Genomic DNA, 16,876 nt, shown 5'->3' on the forward strand with positions numbered 1-16,876 from the left:
GCTGTCTCTCTTTGGCTCTTTCTAATTGATGGGAAACATTTCCGCAGTGATCTCTTCAACTTAATCTTTACCTTGAATGTCTTCACATGTACATCAACAACAGTAACACTCAAGTATGGTACATCACCTGATGTCTTTTGACTAGCTTAATTGCACTTCTGTGCCTCACAGCAGCTCACCTGTTTACAATCCTGCTACAGCCCTAGCAAAGCATCCAAATAAAAAATACATTATTTGGCATAATAAACATGGGGTTGGATTTATTAGTCTGCCAGCCCTGCCAAGAACTCAGCAACTCCAGGAACCAGTTTGCTTACATCCATGCGTAAATATTGTGTTGAGACTAACTTCAAGCAGCCGGTTTTTGAAGCTGCGACCAGTCTGTTTTGAGGACCAACGCAAGGTTTGGAGGCAGTCATGCTGAAAGCACAAATTCCTATCAGTCTGTCTCCAAAAATCAAAAAGACGCTGTCGGTAAAAAGCAATACCCCATCTCTTTTAGTGCCTTGTTTCCCTCAGTGCCCACGTTTCCTCCACAGACACCCCCATGGCACCTGTTGTAACCTGCGGCACGGACCAGGTTAGCGTTGGGGTGATGCTGGCTTAGGTCATGCCACCAAACCCGTTCCCCACGTTGGCCTTTTGGAGGCTTCAGCTCCTCTCCCGTCTGTGAAGACGGGCAGATTGCTCGAGGGAGGTTTCCTTGTGCTCTGAATACTTCCTTTGGCAGCTCTGGTGGAAGTGCCAAAGGGAGGCCCAGCACCCACAGAAACATCCTCTATGCGTCTCAAAAAAAGAGCTTTTCCAAGCCGTTCAACAGAGAAAGAAAGGAAGGAAGCGAGATGGCTCTTATGTTTAACAGCGTGGTATCGCCTCGACTGCTTGTACTGCCAGGTAACGATACGCTGCTCCATCCTTGCATGTGCTGCCAGCACAAACCTACAAAGCAATGGGTGAGGAGCCAAATGGCTGCAGAAAAACCCATCTGATGTGCAACCGAGAATTTATAAAACCCTTGAATCACTGAAACCGCTTAAGTTGCCAGTTTGTGGGAATACACCAGGAAGGTGCATAAACAGCGTCCATGCCTTACCAACAAATGCTATCTAAGCCTCAGATTCTCGTCTGGTAGATTTTTACAGGCAGATAAACTAAAGAAGAGAGAAATAGCCTCAGAATTTCAAAAGTGAGTGCATAGATGTCAGATGGGTAAAAATAAAACATAAACAGGCTTCTTGTTAATCAGAAATTTCAGATACCTAAACAATGTAAGCAACCAAAACTAAATATTTTTTTATTTTATTTTGTCAAAGAAACCAATGCTTTTGTTCTGACTAGATTTCAGTTTTAAGAATACTGGCAATAACTTCCAGTGTGTTGGGAATTTTTTCCTTAGGTTAAATTATTGAATGTGAGAAGGACACGTAACACTCACTGAATCTTCATACTAATTTTACTATTGCACATGAATCTCATTAAATCTCAATCTCAGAATTGTTTATAAATGAAATGGCTTACAAAACTTAATGAGGCAAACTGGGGGCACCCGATGCTATAGTCATTCCAAAAATTGATTTCTTCAAGGGAAGCTCTGTCTGCATAGGGACAGGTGGGATCTGCTCTGGATATTTTAATTTCCTGCCTTGTCAATTCCAGCAATAAATTTTGATGAGATACTGATGATGATAATGACTAATAATTCTGGGCTATTTGCTTTAAGATTATAATCTTTATTTCTTTGTTTTTATTACAAAGTTTATAAATACCAGCATTTAACTTCAATTATGTTAACTGGTATCTTTTCTAGATGAAAGATTTGAGGCTGTCCTCTTACAAATGCCATGAAAACAGCTTTTTTTTGATAATTTGAAAGCATTTGTCAGACTTACTCTATGGCCTTTCTTCACATTGTTTTAATTTGATTTGCACACTGAAGCAGAAACGACAAGAAACCCTGTTTGCCACGTACAAGCTGTGTTACTGAAAGAACTGAGAAACCAGGCATAATCTATTTTAAATCCGTAACTGTGCCGAAGCGGACTAGGCTTGGTGGGAGCCTCTATGCTGAGAAGATAAACGGCTGCAGCATCATCTTAGGGAACCATGTAACAGTTTATGTCCAATTAGGTGCACCTTTTTGTGGTAGCTTATTGTCAAGCTGCATGGAGATTAAATAAATTGAACCACAGTCTCAACAGCAGTTGTAAAAGTGAAAAATTCGATGGCAAACACAGTGTCTGCTCTGTATTAGCCTGATGCCTTGCTTGGAAAGCTCAAGCCATATAACGCTGTTCTTTGAGGGAAAGGATGAAAGCGTTAAGCTTACGTGAGAGAAAACAGTTTTCATCTCTGAGGTCCCCACAGAACCACTACAGCTGTGGGAGCGAACGGATTCATTTATTCTCCATTAATAAGCCAATAAGGTAAACTCTGAACAGAGGATAAAAAAAAAGCATGAATTTTCAGAATCAAACATTTTTTCTTATATTGAAATACCTGTTGTTTCCCTCTAGTTAGAATTAGGAGTTTTCAGGTTTGGTTTTTTGTTTTTTTTTTTTGCTAGTCAAAGTTACTGCTGCCTGCATCTTTGTTAACATATTTCATATAAATTAAAAAGAAGAAATGTGGTAAATAAAGTAAATCTTTATTCTTGTGACAGAAACAAAGCAAGTATATTTGATGAATCGGTTCTTACAGATGAGCTGAATCTTCATCCAAAAAAATTTTGTTCCCCTCTAGTTAGAACTAGTTTTTTAATTTTTCTGCTCTTCGAAGTTACTAGAGCCAAATGTCTTCCTGAGCTTTTATGATGAGTTCAGGCTGGGAATAACGCAAATGCTCCCCACCAGCTGCAGGGTCTCAAGGAAAAATGCAGTTCTTCCAAAATACAAGTCCTACCCTAAGAAATAACATTCTGTTGAGCAGATCAGTAGCCACACTAACTGAGTAGGAAACAAAAAATTAACTGAACAGAGCCCTTAAACTTTGTGAATGCAAATACTTAAGAAATTGATAGGCAATAAGAGTAAAAAGTTAATCCTACGGAGCTGTCATGCTGCAGGTAAAGCCAGCTCGGAAGCTTTTGGTTTGGGAACAGCCACATACAGCAGTATCAGAGTAAGGGCCTTTCTTTGCACAAAGACATAACCGAAGACAGGCGTCATCAGCATGAACGTTGCTGGTAATATATATCAGCTGTGATCTCAGAGGTGTCTGGAGGTGGGAGAACAGTTTAATCTCCTTTCTTCCCAGTTTAGCTTCTTTGCAGAAGCAGCCAGTCAGGGAGCTATTTATTACTAATTCTGATTACAGATATCCTTCTGCTATGCACTGGGCTAACCCCACCAGTTAGAGATCAGCAAGAAGCCGCTGGGCTTTGTATCACCCGTGACATCTGGTTCACATGATGTTTTCTTGAAAGACTGTAAACACCTACTACTCGGACCCCTTTACTCAGTTACGTTTTTACTTTTCATTCATGCCTTCTTTTAAAGTAAAAAGTGTGTATCATACACTGCCTCACCTCATGCGGAAATACAAGCTCGTTACAGACAGACAGGGACTCGGACCCTGGACATTCACCTGCTGAAGCACATCATATATATGAGGTTTGCTTCGAAGTGCTGTTGAAGAAACCAAATAGCCTGTTTTGTTGGCCAAAGGGCTTTCCCCCACCGTTTCCCTGCTAGTGAGCGGTGCTAATCCGTGGCGTTTGAAAGGGAAAAAAGGTTTCAGAACGGTGACAAAGTGGGAGCTCAATTTATACATGCATTATTCCTCTCAATCTAATCTCCAAATACCTTCCGTAAAAAGCATGCGCCTGACATCTCTACAGCTGGCAAACCGTCGGGTCTGCATTATGTGATTTAATGAATTATTCGCTTTAAAGTAAGCGCTCCCTCAAAGCATTCAAATTCTGTACAATCGTTTTCCTTAGCTGCAGTATTTATTTCAAAGTATGAATCCTACACAGGCTAGTTGTGTTCCCGAAAAGTTTCGCGTACATCGCTGTAATCACGGCTCTCGGGACCCCCCCAGTTTGTGCCGAAGGACTAGTGGCAGCCTCTCCCTCGCCTGCCCCAGGTACCGCCGGCCCCACTCCCCCCGCCTCTCCCACCCGCGGGTGGCCTTGCGGCGGGCGATCTCTCCGCAGGGGAGCGCAGCCACCGCCGAGAAGCAGGGCGCGCCGCTGGAGCGGGAGGCACGGCGGCCCAGCGGGCCCGCTGCGGGGCCTGGCGGTGCCCGGCGGTGCTCGGCAAATTCGGGTTTCCCACCTGTCAGCTGCCGTTCGGTTGCGCGGCGCGCAAGCGGCAGCGGCGGCGGCTGCCCGCTCCCCCCCGCAAAGCGCTTTTACAACGCGCCCCTGATGTCAGCGCGCTAAGCCGGAGCCCCAAATCTTCTCGAAGAGATGCTGAGCGGATTACGGGCCAGGAGTTTGCTAGCTGCCTCCTCTCCCCAGACCTGCCCCGCTTGCCGGCAGCCTCTCCCCGCTCACCGCAGCCGCCGCTCTGCCGGGCCGGCGGCGGTGAGCGGACCCGGACCGGGCCCCCGGGTGAAACCCCAAGCGCAGCATGCCCCGGCCCGGGGGCGGCCGGTCGCCGGGCTGCTGCAGGGCGACCCGCGGGAGGGGCCTGAAACTCGCGTGAGGGGGGGCGGAGGGGTCCCCTGCCCGCCGCGGGTTTGCACGGGGAAGAGCCGCGGCTCCCGGCGGGCGGGCGGGGGCTGCCGGGGGCGCCGGCCGCCGTGAGCGCCCCCCCGGGCAGAGCCCCGCGGCCGGCAGGCGAGGGCGGCCCGGCGGAGCCGCTGCCCGCGGGGCCGGGCGCCGCTCGGGTAGGAGGGGAGTTCCCGCGTCCCGGCGCCGGGGCCAGCATGGTGCTGCTGTCGGGGGACGGGGAGCAGGTGGCCGGGGAGCGGGTCTGCCCCGCGCCGGCGGCGGCGAAGGAGATGCCCAGCGCCGAGACGGAGAGCAGCCCCGAGCAGGGGGCGGCGGGGGCTGCCGCCGAGGGGCTGGACGGGGAGGACGAGGAGGAGGAAGAGGAAGAGGACTGCGAGGACTACGAGGACTTCTCCGAGCTGCCCGACACCTGCAGCATCGCCTCGGACGACTCCTTCTACCCGCCGGGGGGGCTGGAGGACGAAGACGAGGACGTCTGGTCCCTGGAGCGGGGGGAGCGCCACAGCCCCGAGCCGCTCAGCCTCTTCCGAGCCTGCTGCACCAACAACGCCGTCGTGCTCAAGGCGCTCATCCGCCAAGGCCCCGAGGAGGAGCAGGTGCGGGAGACCGACCGCAACCGCCGGGTGAGCATCCCGCGCCGCGCCGCGCCCCCCCGCGCCGTCGGCCCCGGGAGCCGCGGGCATCCCCGCGGAGGGGAGAGCATCTCCGCTGTCGCGCCGCCCCCGAGCTCCCCCCGTGGAGCGGAGCCGGGTGGCGGGGACAGGCGCGTGTGGGTTGGGTGACACCGCTTTCATTTGCAGGGGCGCTGGTCTGCAGTCCCGTCGAGGACGGGACCCCATGCAGCGGGGACGGGAGCAGGGCGCGAAGCTTCGCTCTGCTAGGCGTGACTTTTCGCCTTTGGCAAAGGACGGGTCGGGTTTATGGGAAGAGAGAAAGGTTGAGATTCCAGTTTTCCCGCCATCAGTTTTGAGTTGGGTCTTACTTTCCCGCAGTTTACTGGGGAGAGAGAGCGGCTTCGCTGGTAATGGTTGTGTTCAGCAGGGCTAAACCTTCCTCTTTGCTGGCCACTCCATCCCCTGCAGTACTGCACGATTTCCACCTTGAGAATTTGAACAACTGATCAAAGATTGTGTTTTCTTTTTTTTTTTCTTTAGCTCCCCCAAAAATGTAGGTTGCTCCCGGTTCCTAGAATGCCAAGCAGGGCTCAGGGTATTCCTGTGCTAAAACCAGGCTTTTCAGAGTTCTGCTGGTATTTGTTTTGTTGCTGGTGATCTGTTTTGGGGGTGTGTGTCGGTACAAGGTTTGTGGTTCAGTTTTTGCCTGTTACTTAGTTAATTGCTGGGACAGAAGTGTACTTCACTAAATCAGAAGGTGAAAACTTGGGAAAGATTTCCTGGGTAATGTGTAGCTGGGACGTTTGAGCAACAACATTGGAGATTAGCAACAGCAACTCCTCTCACTAGTATTACTACAATTTATATTAAAACTAAGAAAGTTTTACTTGTAGTTTGCATAAACAATGTCCAAAAAATTTATATGATTAGTCTATGACAGGAATGTTTTGAAAGAAAGCCTAACTCATTTTAATCGGGCAAGTGACTTGTACGTTCTGGCAAAATAAGCGGTCTTTGCATCAAAAATAATGCAGTAATTTGGATTTGGGGCTGTTCGGAGAGGGGCTTTTTTTGTGTCTTAGATGTATATACTTGTAGGATTTTTCCTACAAACTATCTTTATTTCCCCACCAAAGGATTTTTTTTAATACAGATTTTTAGTGATCTGATTTACAGTAAGCTTCTGCAAAAGATGCAAATAGAAAAAGTTGTATTAACACAACTGAGGGGGCAGCAACCTATGGCATGGGAGTGGGAACCAGCAGCAGAGGGTAGAAATGTTTTAAATCAACTTTTCTGCCCAGGCCACCATACGGTGTAGTTATACTCTTAGTCAGTAACATGTGAGATCCAAACGTATGTTACAGGAGGTTTTGAAGATCCCGCAGATACATCTATCCGGTGTACGAGGTCTAGTCCTGAGCTGGAGCCCAAACCCAGGCCTGGCATTGCGTGTTGCGCTCCCCTCTGCTGAGGCCAGTTGATGCCTCGAGTGTATGACGGTGGGGAAGGTTTGGCCGCACCATACGTGTGGCATAGAAGACCAAGTGCCCCACAGCTGTCCTGTCTGAAAGGGCGGCCTTCCCACCCAGCAGAGGGTATGCGGATGGCTGTGAAGCTGGAGGCGTCCTCCGCCTCAGGGCTGGGGTTGTGCTGAGCTGAGTCAGGGAGTATGAACACGTTCAGCGTAGGCATCAGCCCTCATCCCACAGCAGCTCCTTCTGCAGAGGTGATCAGAGTTGTGAAAACAGTGAATTTACCTAGTTGGACAGCCCTCCCTTCACCATCCCACTTCCCAGAAAGCAAGTTACTCTTCGTTATCTCTTCAGCTTCCCAGAAAAGAAACAAAATTGTGGCTTGAATCCAAACTGAAAGTTCCTCTTACTTGTTCATACTGTTAAAAAAAAAAGGAAGTTTTTCTCTACTTAAGCAAATACTCCATTTGCCCTGAAATTAAACTTTGACATCAAATTACCTTTTCTGCATTTTTGATGAAAATAAAGAAGTTCTGTAACTCAGCAACTTCTGGAAGCCTCATTAATGATGTGGGAGACATGAGTTCAGTTTCTTTCTCTGCCTGAGGGGATATGAATCCTCACGGCGGTACAGAGCAGGACAATCTAACTTTTCCAGGCAGATGCTAATGGGATGGGAGCAACCTTTCTGCCGGGAAGCTGAAACGTCAGGTGTGACTGCAGTCCCAACGTCCCCGCGGCAGGGCAGGCAAGCCTGCGCACTCCTCATCCCCTCTTTCCTGGGATGGGAGCAGGGGATCGGCCCACAAGCTGGCCGCCTGGCTAAACTGCAGCCTGTTCTCCACAGGCTTTAAATAAAATGCAGAAAAAACCCACTGACTCCTCTTCTGATTTTGTGCATCTAGTCCCAATTTTTTTCCCAGCCAGCGCCATTCAGAAAATCAGGGCAAATTCACATTATTTTGCAAAAGAATAGCCACCATTTTTCAGAGAACTTTACCTGACAAAAGGGAAGTTTCACTCAGCTCTTTTAACACCCTTTCTGTGGAATTTTTGCAGCTCTTGAATTTGCATGTCGTGTAAAATCATTGTGCATTACCCATAAACAGAACTTCGTTTTACTGCCAAAAAGTAACTGAAGGAGTTACATACACCACTTGTGCTAATACAGTTTTTCAATTGCTGAAATCTGTACTGATGGCTTTCAGCATCTTCCTTCACCAGGATAATGTTTGTTTACAATGCTATCTGGTATGCATTTATTGGAAAGCATCTTTTCGTTTTTTTTTTTTTTTTACACTGTGAATAAATAAGATGAACTTTTGTTTCTTCGAAGATCTTATTTCTTTTCTGTGAGGCAGGAGGGAGAAGGAAGAATAACTTGCTTTTTGAGAAATGGGATGGTGAAGGGAGGGCTGTCCAACTGAGTATATTAACTGTTTTCACAACCCTGATCTGATAACCTCTGTTAAGTATGTACAGTAAAGTTTCATTTTCATAATTTAAAAATTAATTTTTTTCAAAATAGACAAGGCGTGTAACAGGTTATGGTGGTAAGACAATGCCATATTTTGATCCTCAAAGTAATTAAACTCAAATCTCAAAGCATAATATGATGAAGAAACTTCCTGATGGTTAAATTCTTTAAATGAATTTGGGCACAACCAGCTGGAGTTTTGCCATTGTTTTGTTTTTAAATTTTGACCTTGGCCCTAAAGCAATTCTATATGTATATTTAAGATTTGAAAGGAATTATTTCCAAAAACGCTAAGATCCAGAGGTAACCTTACTTATTTTCCTCAATCTTTTTTATCAAAATACATTAATTCTCTCTTTTGAGACAATTTGCCAAGGCCGGATAGTGGCTTTTTGTGACATTTCTGCAGAAGCGTATTTTTCCCGTGCTCTGTTCGTGAGCCGCAGAACCACCCAACAGGCACAGGTTTTCATTAAATTCACCTTCCTGCAGCAAACCAGACTCAACAACATCCGATTTATTAGTCACCACATGTAGCCTGAAGACCGGTACCTTCCCTGTCTCGTTTCCATTACTGTTGAGACAACAACAGTTTATATATCATTGTCTGCATAGGATCCCCAAAGGGTTGATCCCTGCATCTCTGTTGCACTGCTCTCTGTATATGCCGTCCTGAAAGACTGACTCAGTACTGCTCGTTTCCTCTCCTTGCCAAATCTAATACCAAAATATTTGGAGAACAACTATGACAGCATATAATATACCAATTGTAGATCAGGCAGGGTGGCCTCTCATTCATTAATGTTGAAGTATTTACCTGCCTCACGCTGGCAATAAAGAGGGATTTGCAAATATATATGAGAAAATAAAATCGTGGCTCCGGTGAAATCTCCGGACCTGGCTGAGACCAGAGTGTCATCCGATAACGACGCTGCTTTTCTCCACATGCTGTGGGGACTGGTTTTGCCTCCTTACTAGCCACATTTCCAGAGTTTCAGGTATTTGCATCTCATAAGCTTAACATCACTTATTATTAAATCTTGCCTGGAGACCAGGATTATATATGCTCAGAAAGACAGAGTTTCAAAATCTGGTGTTACCTAGAAATGCAGAATGAAAGCAAATTTAGAAATTTGCCATGACAATAGAGAAGGCAATAAGGGACGGGGGAGAGAGAGAAAAGAAGACAAAGAACATTCCCATGCCAGACTGAAAATAATCACTGCAGCTCATCCTCAGAAAGGTTTTGTGTTAACCATCTATGTGATATAGTCTGTATTAGTAGGTATTATGTAACTCTGTATTTTAAAGTTGATATACATGTGAGAATATTCTGTTGTAGTCTTTTTCAGCTTTTCATTTTTTATGTCATTGTTCAATGAGTCCTTCCTCTGGTTCCATAGATAACTAGGAACCAATTTGCAGTTAAACAGTTTATTCTTGTAACTATACCATTATATAGTGGCGATCGTACATATGTGATCTTCATTTTGCCCCCTTAAAAGGTGTGAAGACAAAATAATCTATGTGGCTCAGCTTGTGAGCTCTTTCTTCTCCTTTTAGAAAATATTCCTAAATCCATAGATGAGCACAGTTAACTTTTCCCATTAATGCTTTATACAGGGTGCTGTTGATCAGTACTGCTCTGGAATAAGTTTTCCTTTGAGGCACAATAGTTCTGCAGCTCCGTCACCAAATGGGCCTGGATTTGTTTGTTTGTTCCTCTCTCCTTTTTCTGCTGAAGGAGGAAAAAAGGGGGTTGAAGGTTGTTGTTGTTCCTCCTGATCTAAATTCCTTTTGATTTCCCCTCTCATGATGCTTAGTCCTGGGGACGGACAACAGTGTATCAAAAGCCTGGAAGCTGCTGTTACTGAATAAACAAAAATAAGGTATCGATGTCCTGGCTAGAAACCTGCCTGAAAAGCTTGTGAGAACGTAGGGTTGTGCCAGCCGTGGAAGTAAGCCCAGAGAAGTAGGAGCAGGAGAGAAGTTTCCAGGGAGGAGGGCTCACACCATGGTGTAGTGCATGAATTACGAAGATGGTTTCCGGGCTCTTCTCCTCTCCTCAGCAGAGAGGAGAGAGTTTCTCAGGAGGATGATTCAGGCGTCTACGTTATGCTCATGCTCTAACTGCTGTCCCCTCACCCCCTGCCAAAAAGCTTCCCTCTGCTGACTTTTGAGAGAGTTTGCATAGACTGGGCGCATGAGACTTACCGTTTGGGCACAATGAATACCTCCTGAAGTGGACACGCTGCGTTGGAGAGCATCAGCAAGCGACCCCCTGAATCAAGTGGAGATGTTTCTCTGAATGCAACCTAGGTTTGTTTGTGTGTTGCTGGTTGTAAAAGGATGTTTTGGAATGGCATCACTCACCCAGTCTCCTTATTGGACCCATGACGGCGTTTGAGGCATCAGACATGTCATACTGGTCTCCCTGCCCTACGCTGCAGACTTCCCCTCAGCAAGGCAAAGTAGCCCACAGGCTTTGTACTACCACAGCGAGACTGCTTCAGGCAGCTCAGCTAGTTTAGGGAGCATTACCCTTCAGAGTTTTTCACAGAGAGATGCACAGTGAGTCCTCCATGGAGTTGACACCTGAATTTGTCTTTGCAAAAGGGCTATGCTCCTAAAATTGTGACTGGCTGAGAAGGGCAGGGAGCCAGTGGTCGAGTTCCCGCTTCCCAGGTGAGGGAATGCTGTGCTGGATAATGCTTTTCTAGAAAGACATGTATCACAGAAAGTGCCAGAGCTTGTATAACACTCCATTAACCTGTTTTTGTTCTTTTTTTTTGTTATCTTCATGATGCTAACGTGCAAAAATAAAAAATTAGGAGTACATAATTTTGTGGTGGGGCATAAAGATCTCCCTGTCACATATCGCTCTTCAGTTGTCATGGCACATAGCATAAGTCACTCCATGTCAGAAAAAGGATTTGAAGAATGTCATCTGCTACAGTGCTGGGAATTTTTTTCATATTTTCATAGGCAGTTTCAGTTCCCTCATATACTCTCATACAAGGTATTCTCATGGGAGGGATTGTATTGAAACTTAACATCATGACACGAAACCATGAAAGGGAAATTTTTAGGGTGGAAATAATCTTAAAAATACCCTGACAGCAAAAGTAATCTAATTTAAATCCTTCAAAAAAGTACAGAAATACCCAAATGCACTAAAAAATGTCCCTGGAAATACGTATGTGTTTAAAAAGGCAGTGAGTGAGCAAGGCAAGGCAAGGAATAGTAGATGTCAAAATACAGAAGCTGCTCAAAACAAATTGGGAACCCTTCAAATACTGTAATTACAACTCAAGGGAAGCCTTCAGAAAGGAGTAGATAGAGCATGGGAAATATGAAGGTCATTGGCTAAGAGGGAATTCGGTGAGCTAACCAGAGCGTGGACCAGATTTACACAGATAGGCACTCGGAGGAGTTGTCAGAAGAGCGTGGGCAGGTTAGCTGTCTGCCTGCCCTTGTCTGCATTCGTCTGAAGTGATAGGTGAGCAATGCCTGTGTAAATCTGGCACAGAAACATATCCTTTAAAATAACTTAACTGAAGAAGAAGTATATGCCCAGAACATGATTTCTGTGGAGTAAGGGGAACAATTAATAAGGACCATGAGGTTGCTTAGACGTAAAGAATGGAAATGCAGGTCTTCAGCAGTCCCCTGGAAATGCGTGACCAGACCTGCTGCATCCTCCATGCAGGAGGATAGACAGGTAGTAAGATATAATAATAGACAGGTAGTAAGATATAATTTGTAGTTAGTGTAAAAAGCAGCATGAGCTAACAGATATAACTCTTACTGAAATTGATAGGTACAGATTTGAAGACCTCATCAACATGAGAAAGTTGCACAAGTTTAGTCTGGTTTCAAGTGATGCAGCTTTTAGAGAAACCAGATGAAGAGTAGTTTCCTTGAAGAATTTTGACAAATTGCTTAATGCAAAGTGTACAGAACAGGAGGGATGTTTTCAGCCTGATGGTAGCCCAGAAGTAAAGGTCATAGCGATCTTTTGTTCTAGTTTAAGCAGTGTTTCACGTTAGTATCTTAAATCAAGCATGAGGACTTGCAGAGCTCCTTCAGAGATGCAGGGATGATCCTGGCTACCCAGCTGAGCACAGGTTGACTCCAGATGTAACAAAATATAGCTGCATTTAGAACCTAATGATAGTCTAACAAGACTGGTTGTCTGGGACATCTGTCATCAAAAATTATGACAGATCTATAATGGTGTCTTTAATAGAACATGTCTGTAACACAGGTAAGAAATGTGACCTTGGGATGCCTTACTGCATTTTTCCAGGAGAATCTTTGAGGTTTATTTCACAGCACACAATGTGACACTGCTAATTCCTTCATCCCATTAGGAAATGAAAACTTACATTCTCATGCAGGAATTACTCAAGAAGGAATATTGGCACTAATTTTCTCCCTTAAAGGTTCCTAAGATCCTTTTCCTGAAATTTTATTGAGGCATAAAATGTTCTCCAAAATTCAAGATTTAGATAAAATTGGGTTTCTTGTAGCTTGGTATTTTAAAAGGGTTATTTGGAAGTAATGCATAAGTATTGTGAATAGGCAACTTCCAACAAAAGTTCCTTTTGATGCCGAAGCTGCAAAAAAGAGTAGATCTAAAAGAACTTAAGAGGGAGACAGGAACTTCAGAAAAGTCCATGAAGAGCAATTGTCTTCAGAAAAGTCAGGTTTAAATCCTGCAATAAAGGAGGTGGAAAAAGACAGTGACATTGCTCTCCTCCTTGCTTATGGTGGGACTCAAGACTCCCATGCAGAAGACTTAGGTTTTTAACCGCTGCCTGATACAGGAAAAGAAAACTCTAGAAGCATCCTGGGACATGAAAAAGAAACTAATTTTTCCTTTTTGCTGTCTATCCCAGCAATCTTGTATCTTCTTATAGCAGGAAATGAGCAATTCTTAATAATTTCTTCTGGTTCTGCTTTGCCTCCCTACTGTTGCTCTAAAAGTAAGCGTTGCAGTTCTGGCTTTTCAGCTCCATAAAATGGTATCTTGTACAGAGCATTGGTAGTGTCAAAGGTATCTTAAAACTGGACCTCTCCAAAAAGATCTGGGAATTCTCCTTACTGTAAGGACGGCTGAAGTAACCGCTGGTTGACGTTGCTTGGTGGCTTCACGGTGGCCTCAGTGAAGTGGGCTGTTCTCAGCTCGCTCCCGTGTGGCTTAGTGGTTATTGAGGGGTGTTCCAGCTGGCCTGGCTTTGGACTGAGAGTCCTCTGAGGCAGAGCCGAGCGTGCTCCTTCTTTCCAGAATATAATCATGTCTGTGGCAGAGTTTGTGTGACCTGAATACCTGTCAGAGGTATTCACTACTTCTTCCCAGAGAGGAAGAAAGCAGGAACTTCTTTGAAGGGATGGGCACTCAGGTTTCGGTTGTATTTACAATTCACCCCTAAGCAGAAACCAACCACAAAAATTGGAGCTCAAAACCTATTTTGGGTATGAATAAGTTTAAAAGGGGTGATTTTAGAGACCCCACATCTGGGATGTGGGCAGCATGGCTGTTGCAAATTCGGAATCAGAAGTTGAGAAGCAGAGGGCATCTTCTGCTAGTACGACACTACACAGAGGTTCACAGTCCCAAAAGCCTTCAGCTGCTGTTCTTGCTGCTTTAGGTTTTCCATGCTGTATCTATATTCATCAGCAGATTTTGTCTTTTTTTTCAGAGGATACGATAAGACCAAAACTAAAACATGCTGTAGCTCCATGCTGTTTTGTAGTGGTATTCAGGCACTCATTTTTGAGCTGTTCAATCAGTTTCAGTGTGCATCAACAGATGTAAAGAATGCGCCACTATATGGAGAACCCCTGCACTGTTTTGATCCCAGCAACTCTACTGATACTTGACATACCAACATACACACTAGTGGAAGTGATTCATCTCTGGGCACTGTTGTTCTTCTACCTTCCCCTCCTCAAGGGCTAAGATTTCTAACCTACAGAAAAAAAATTTAGTTTCCAGTAGCACATCTCTGTGAGCCTAAGGTAGCACAAATGCTTGGCCTGAGGGGTGTTTCAAATCTTTGGGTAAAGACTGCTCCTTGAATTAGGATACTACTCGGTGTAGAAATCGCTTTTCAGGCCTCATGCCTGTCCTGAAACAAAGTGCATGCCAGTACTGATTCTCAGGAAGAAAATGGAAGTTGAAACAGACAGCACTGCTAAGAAGCATCTGATTGCTCTGAAAAACTGGGTCCTGCTGAGTTTCAGTAGCCTGTAGGAGCTACTGTGCTTCAAGTACGCTGGGAAAGGAAGCGGGTCCAAAAGCCCCAAAATTCCAAAATTCTTCAGCTCCAAGCTAAGTACCAGTAAAGCATTGTCCGTACCTCGTCTATCAAGGCTTTAGGTCTCGAGGCAGGGCCTCTGAAGAAGAAAGAATAAACATTCCCGTCTCAGGTAGTGGGTTCGGAGCTGTCTGCTAAGAAGCGCCACAGGAGCGGTGGATTCAGGTGCCAGCTGCGAGAGACAGCAGGTCCCCAGTGCCACATCTTTCAACATCATCAAGAGCTTAACTCTGAGTTCCCTTCACGTCCTTTGGTCCTGCTAGCGCTGGAAGCGGTGATGTGGGCTGTGGCTCTCGGAGGACCAGAGTCAGTGCTGCCAGGTGAAAAGGCAGGGATGGGGACACCCACCCCCTCATCGGGTAGTGCCCTTCTCAGAGATGTGGGACTTGCTTGTTTTTCACCCAGTCTGGCTTGTTGCTGGGTTTCAGGGGACATTTCAAAAAGGGTTTTGAAATATGTATTAACGTTCGCTTTTGTGTGTGACACAGGAACCACTTCTTGTCATATGAATTTTAGTCACGTGGTCTTGTGTGTGTTCTTGGGAATAATATAAACTATGAAAGTAAATACTAACAAATGTTGAACAAGGAGTACAAGTAATCAAAATATCTATTTGGATCTATCCAGACATTTCTGCAGGTACTATTATGTTCAAAATCTGTTCTACTACTCAAGAAGAGAGAGACTGAACGATAAAAAAACCAAAGCCCTGTTATACATTTTGGTAACGATTGCTGTGTAACAGAGACCAACAAAAATCAGGTGATTTATTGTAATACGGTTATGTGTTGGTAGTACTTCATCTTCACAGAGGAGAACTATAGTGACACCGAGTAGTAACCCTTGTATGACTTTACAGGTTGCTTCGTGCCAGAGGAGCCTAATGTGCATCAAGTTTATTTTAAATTGCATTCCACTAAAACACATTTTTCTTCCTCTAAAGAAAAGTGATACATGATGACCAACTAAAATTCACCGATAATTTTGAAATAAAGATTGATTTGGAAAGCGTCAGCAGCTTTTACTTGTAGAAAATCCCACTAGATGAGCACGGGCTGTGTGTGCATTGCCAGGGGAAACCATCTCTGGCACGAGAGCACGTGTGCGGCTCAGCTCACGTTCACCCTACTCAGAGTTAGCCTCTCTGGAGTGGACCAATGATGTGCACACAGCCAGCGCTTGGTCGGGGTTTTCTCTGAATCCCAAGTGGTTCTCCCAATTCGTCATTTGTTTTTAGGCTTTTCAGTTCAGAGTGCCCAAACTAGCATCGTTTGTTCTGTTACAGTTTTGGAAATAATTAACTATGCCGATACTAAAATTGGTATAATACCTATTTGCACATGCTCTATACTTATTTCAGATATGACAAGATAGCTTTCAAGTAGGATGACATAGACAATATGATGCTCCAGTTTTTCCCAAATTGGTGTTTTTGTCATTAATTTCGGTACCTTTTCCAGTTCTTATACTTTGTTTATACAGGTTATTCTGTTCTGGGTAGTTTTTTAGCAATTGACATAAACAGTATATTGCCGGCTAACAATTTTTCTGCATATTCTTCCTATATTGTCTGTCATTGCACTGTGGAATTAGGTTTAACTTTTGTGACTGAGGTAGAGTTGCACAAAGGCCACTTACTAAAAACTGCTGGTAGATTTTTTAAATAGAAAAGAAAATCTCTGGAGGATGTGAAAGCAATGAAGAACTCCCACAGGCTTTACTGGAGACAGGAGTTCCCCTTTAATGTTTTCATAAATGACGTTTTTCTCAGAAGGTTACCCTTTTAAATTATTTAAAATGTTATGCCACATAGGTTTGAATTTACCCATTTCTAAGGGTTCTTTCATTAAAAACAAAAAAGGAAGCCCTCCAACCTGGGCTAAATATAATCCTGGAGCATACCCAGTGTGTCACAATAAGAAATAATTAAGTACCGTAGGAAGAGGATGGTTGTCACAGAGTCTGTGGTTGCACATCTGGCAGTGAATTAGCAATTCAAATTGTATCCACTGTGGGAAAAACCCACAATGTGGAAATAGTTCCCATTTTTCAATTCTATTATTTTCTATTATGTCTGTTAAATTCCACAGGGAGCAATTTGAAAGCAAGCTGATGCAAAACGGGAATGACTCACGGTTGGGCTTTTGTTGCTTCACATGTTTCGGATGTATAACGTTTTGAGCCTGATCCTGTAATACCCTCTCACATATGTGGGTTTGGGTTTTTTTCGTGTTTTGCCTCTTTGCCTCTTAGTACATGAGGCCCCGTCTTTGGGACAGCCTGGTGTAGACAGACCGACTGCTGATGATGAG

General features: G+C 44.7%; 1 protein-coding gene across 1 annotated transcript in view; it reads left to right on the forward strand.

Annotated features, from left to right (window-relative positions):
• Positions 1 to 4,869: 4,869 nt before the first annotated feature.
• Positions 4,870 to 16,876, forward strand: part of ANKRD33B (ankyrin repeat domain 33B) — a 54,815-nt gene continuing 42,808 nt past the window's right edge. Inside the window, exon 1 of the mRNA XM_076332251.1 lies at positions 4,870 to 5,298. Coding sequence (XP_076188366.1) covers positions 4,870 to 5,298 — 429 coding nt within the window. The remainder of the gene's footprint in view (positions 5,299 to 16,876) is intronic.

Source organism: Aptenodytes patagonicus, chromosome 2 (assembly GCF_965638725.1).
Source record: "Aptenodytes patagonicus chromosome 2, bAptPat1.pri.cur, whole genome shotgun sequence".
Classification (NCBI taxonomy): domain Eukaryota; kingdom Metazoa; phylum Chordata; class Aves; order Sphenisciformes; family Spheniscidae; genus Aptenodytes; species Aptenodytes patagonicus.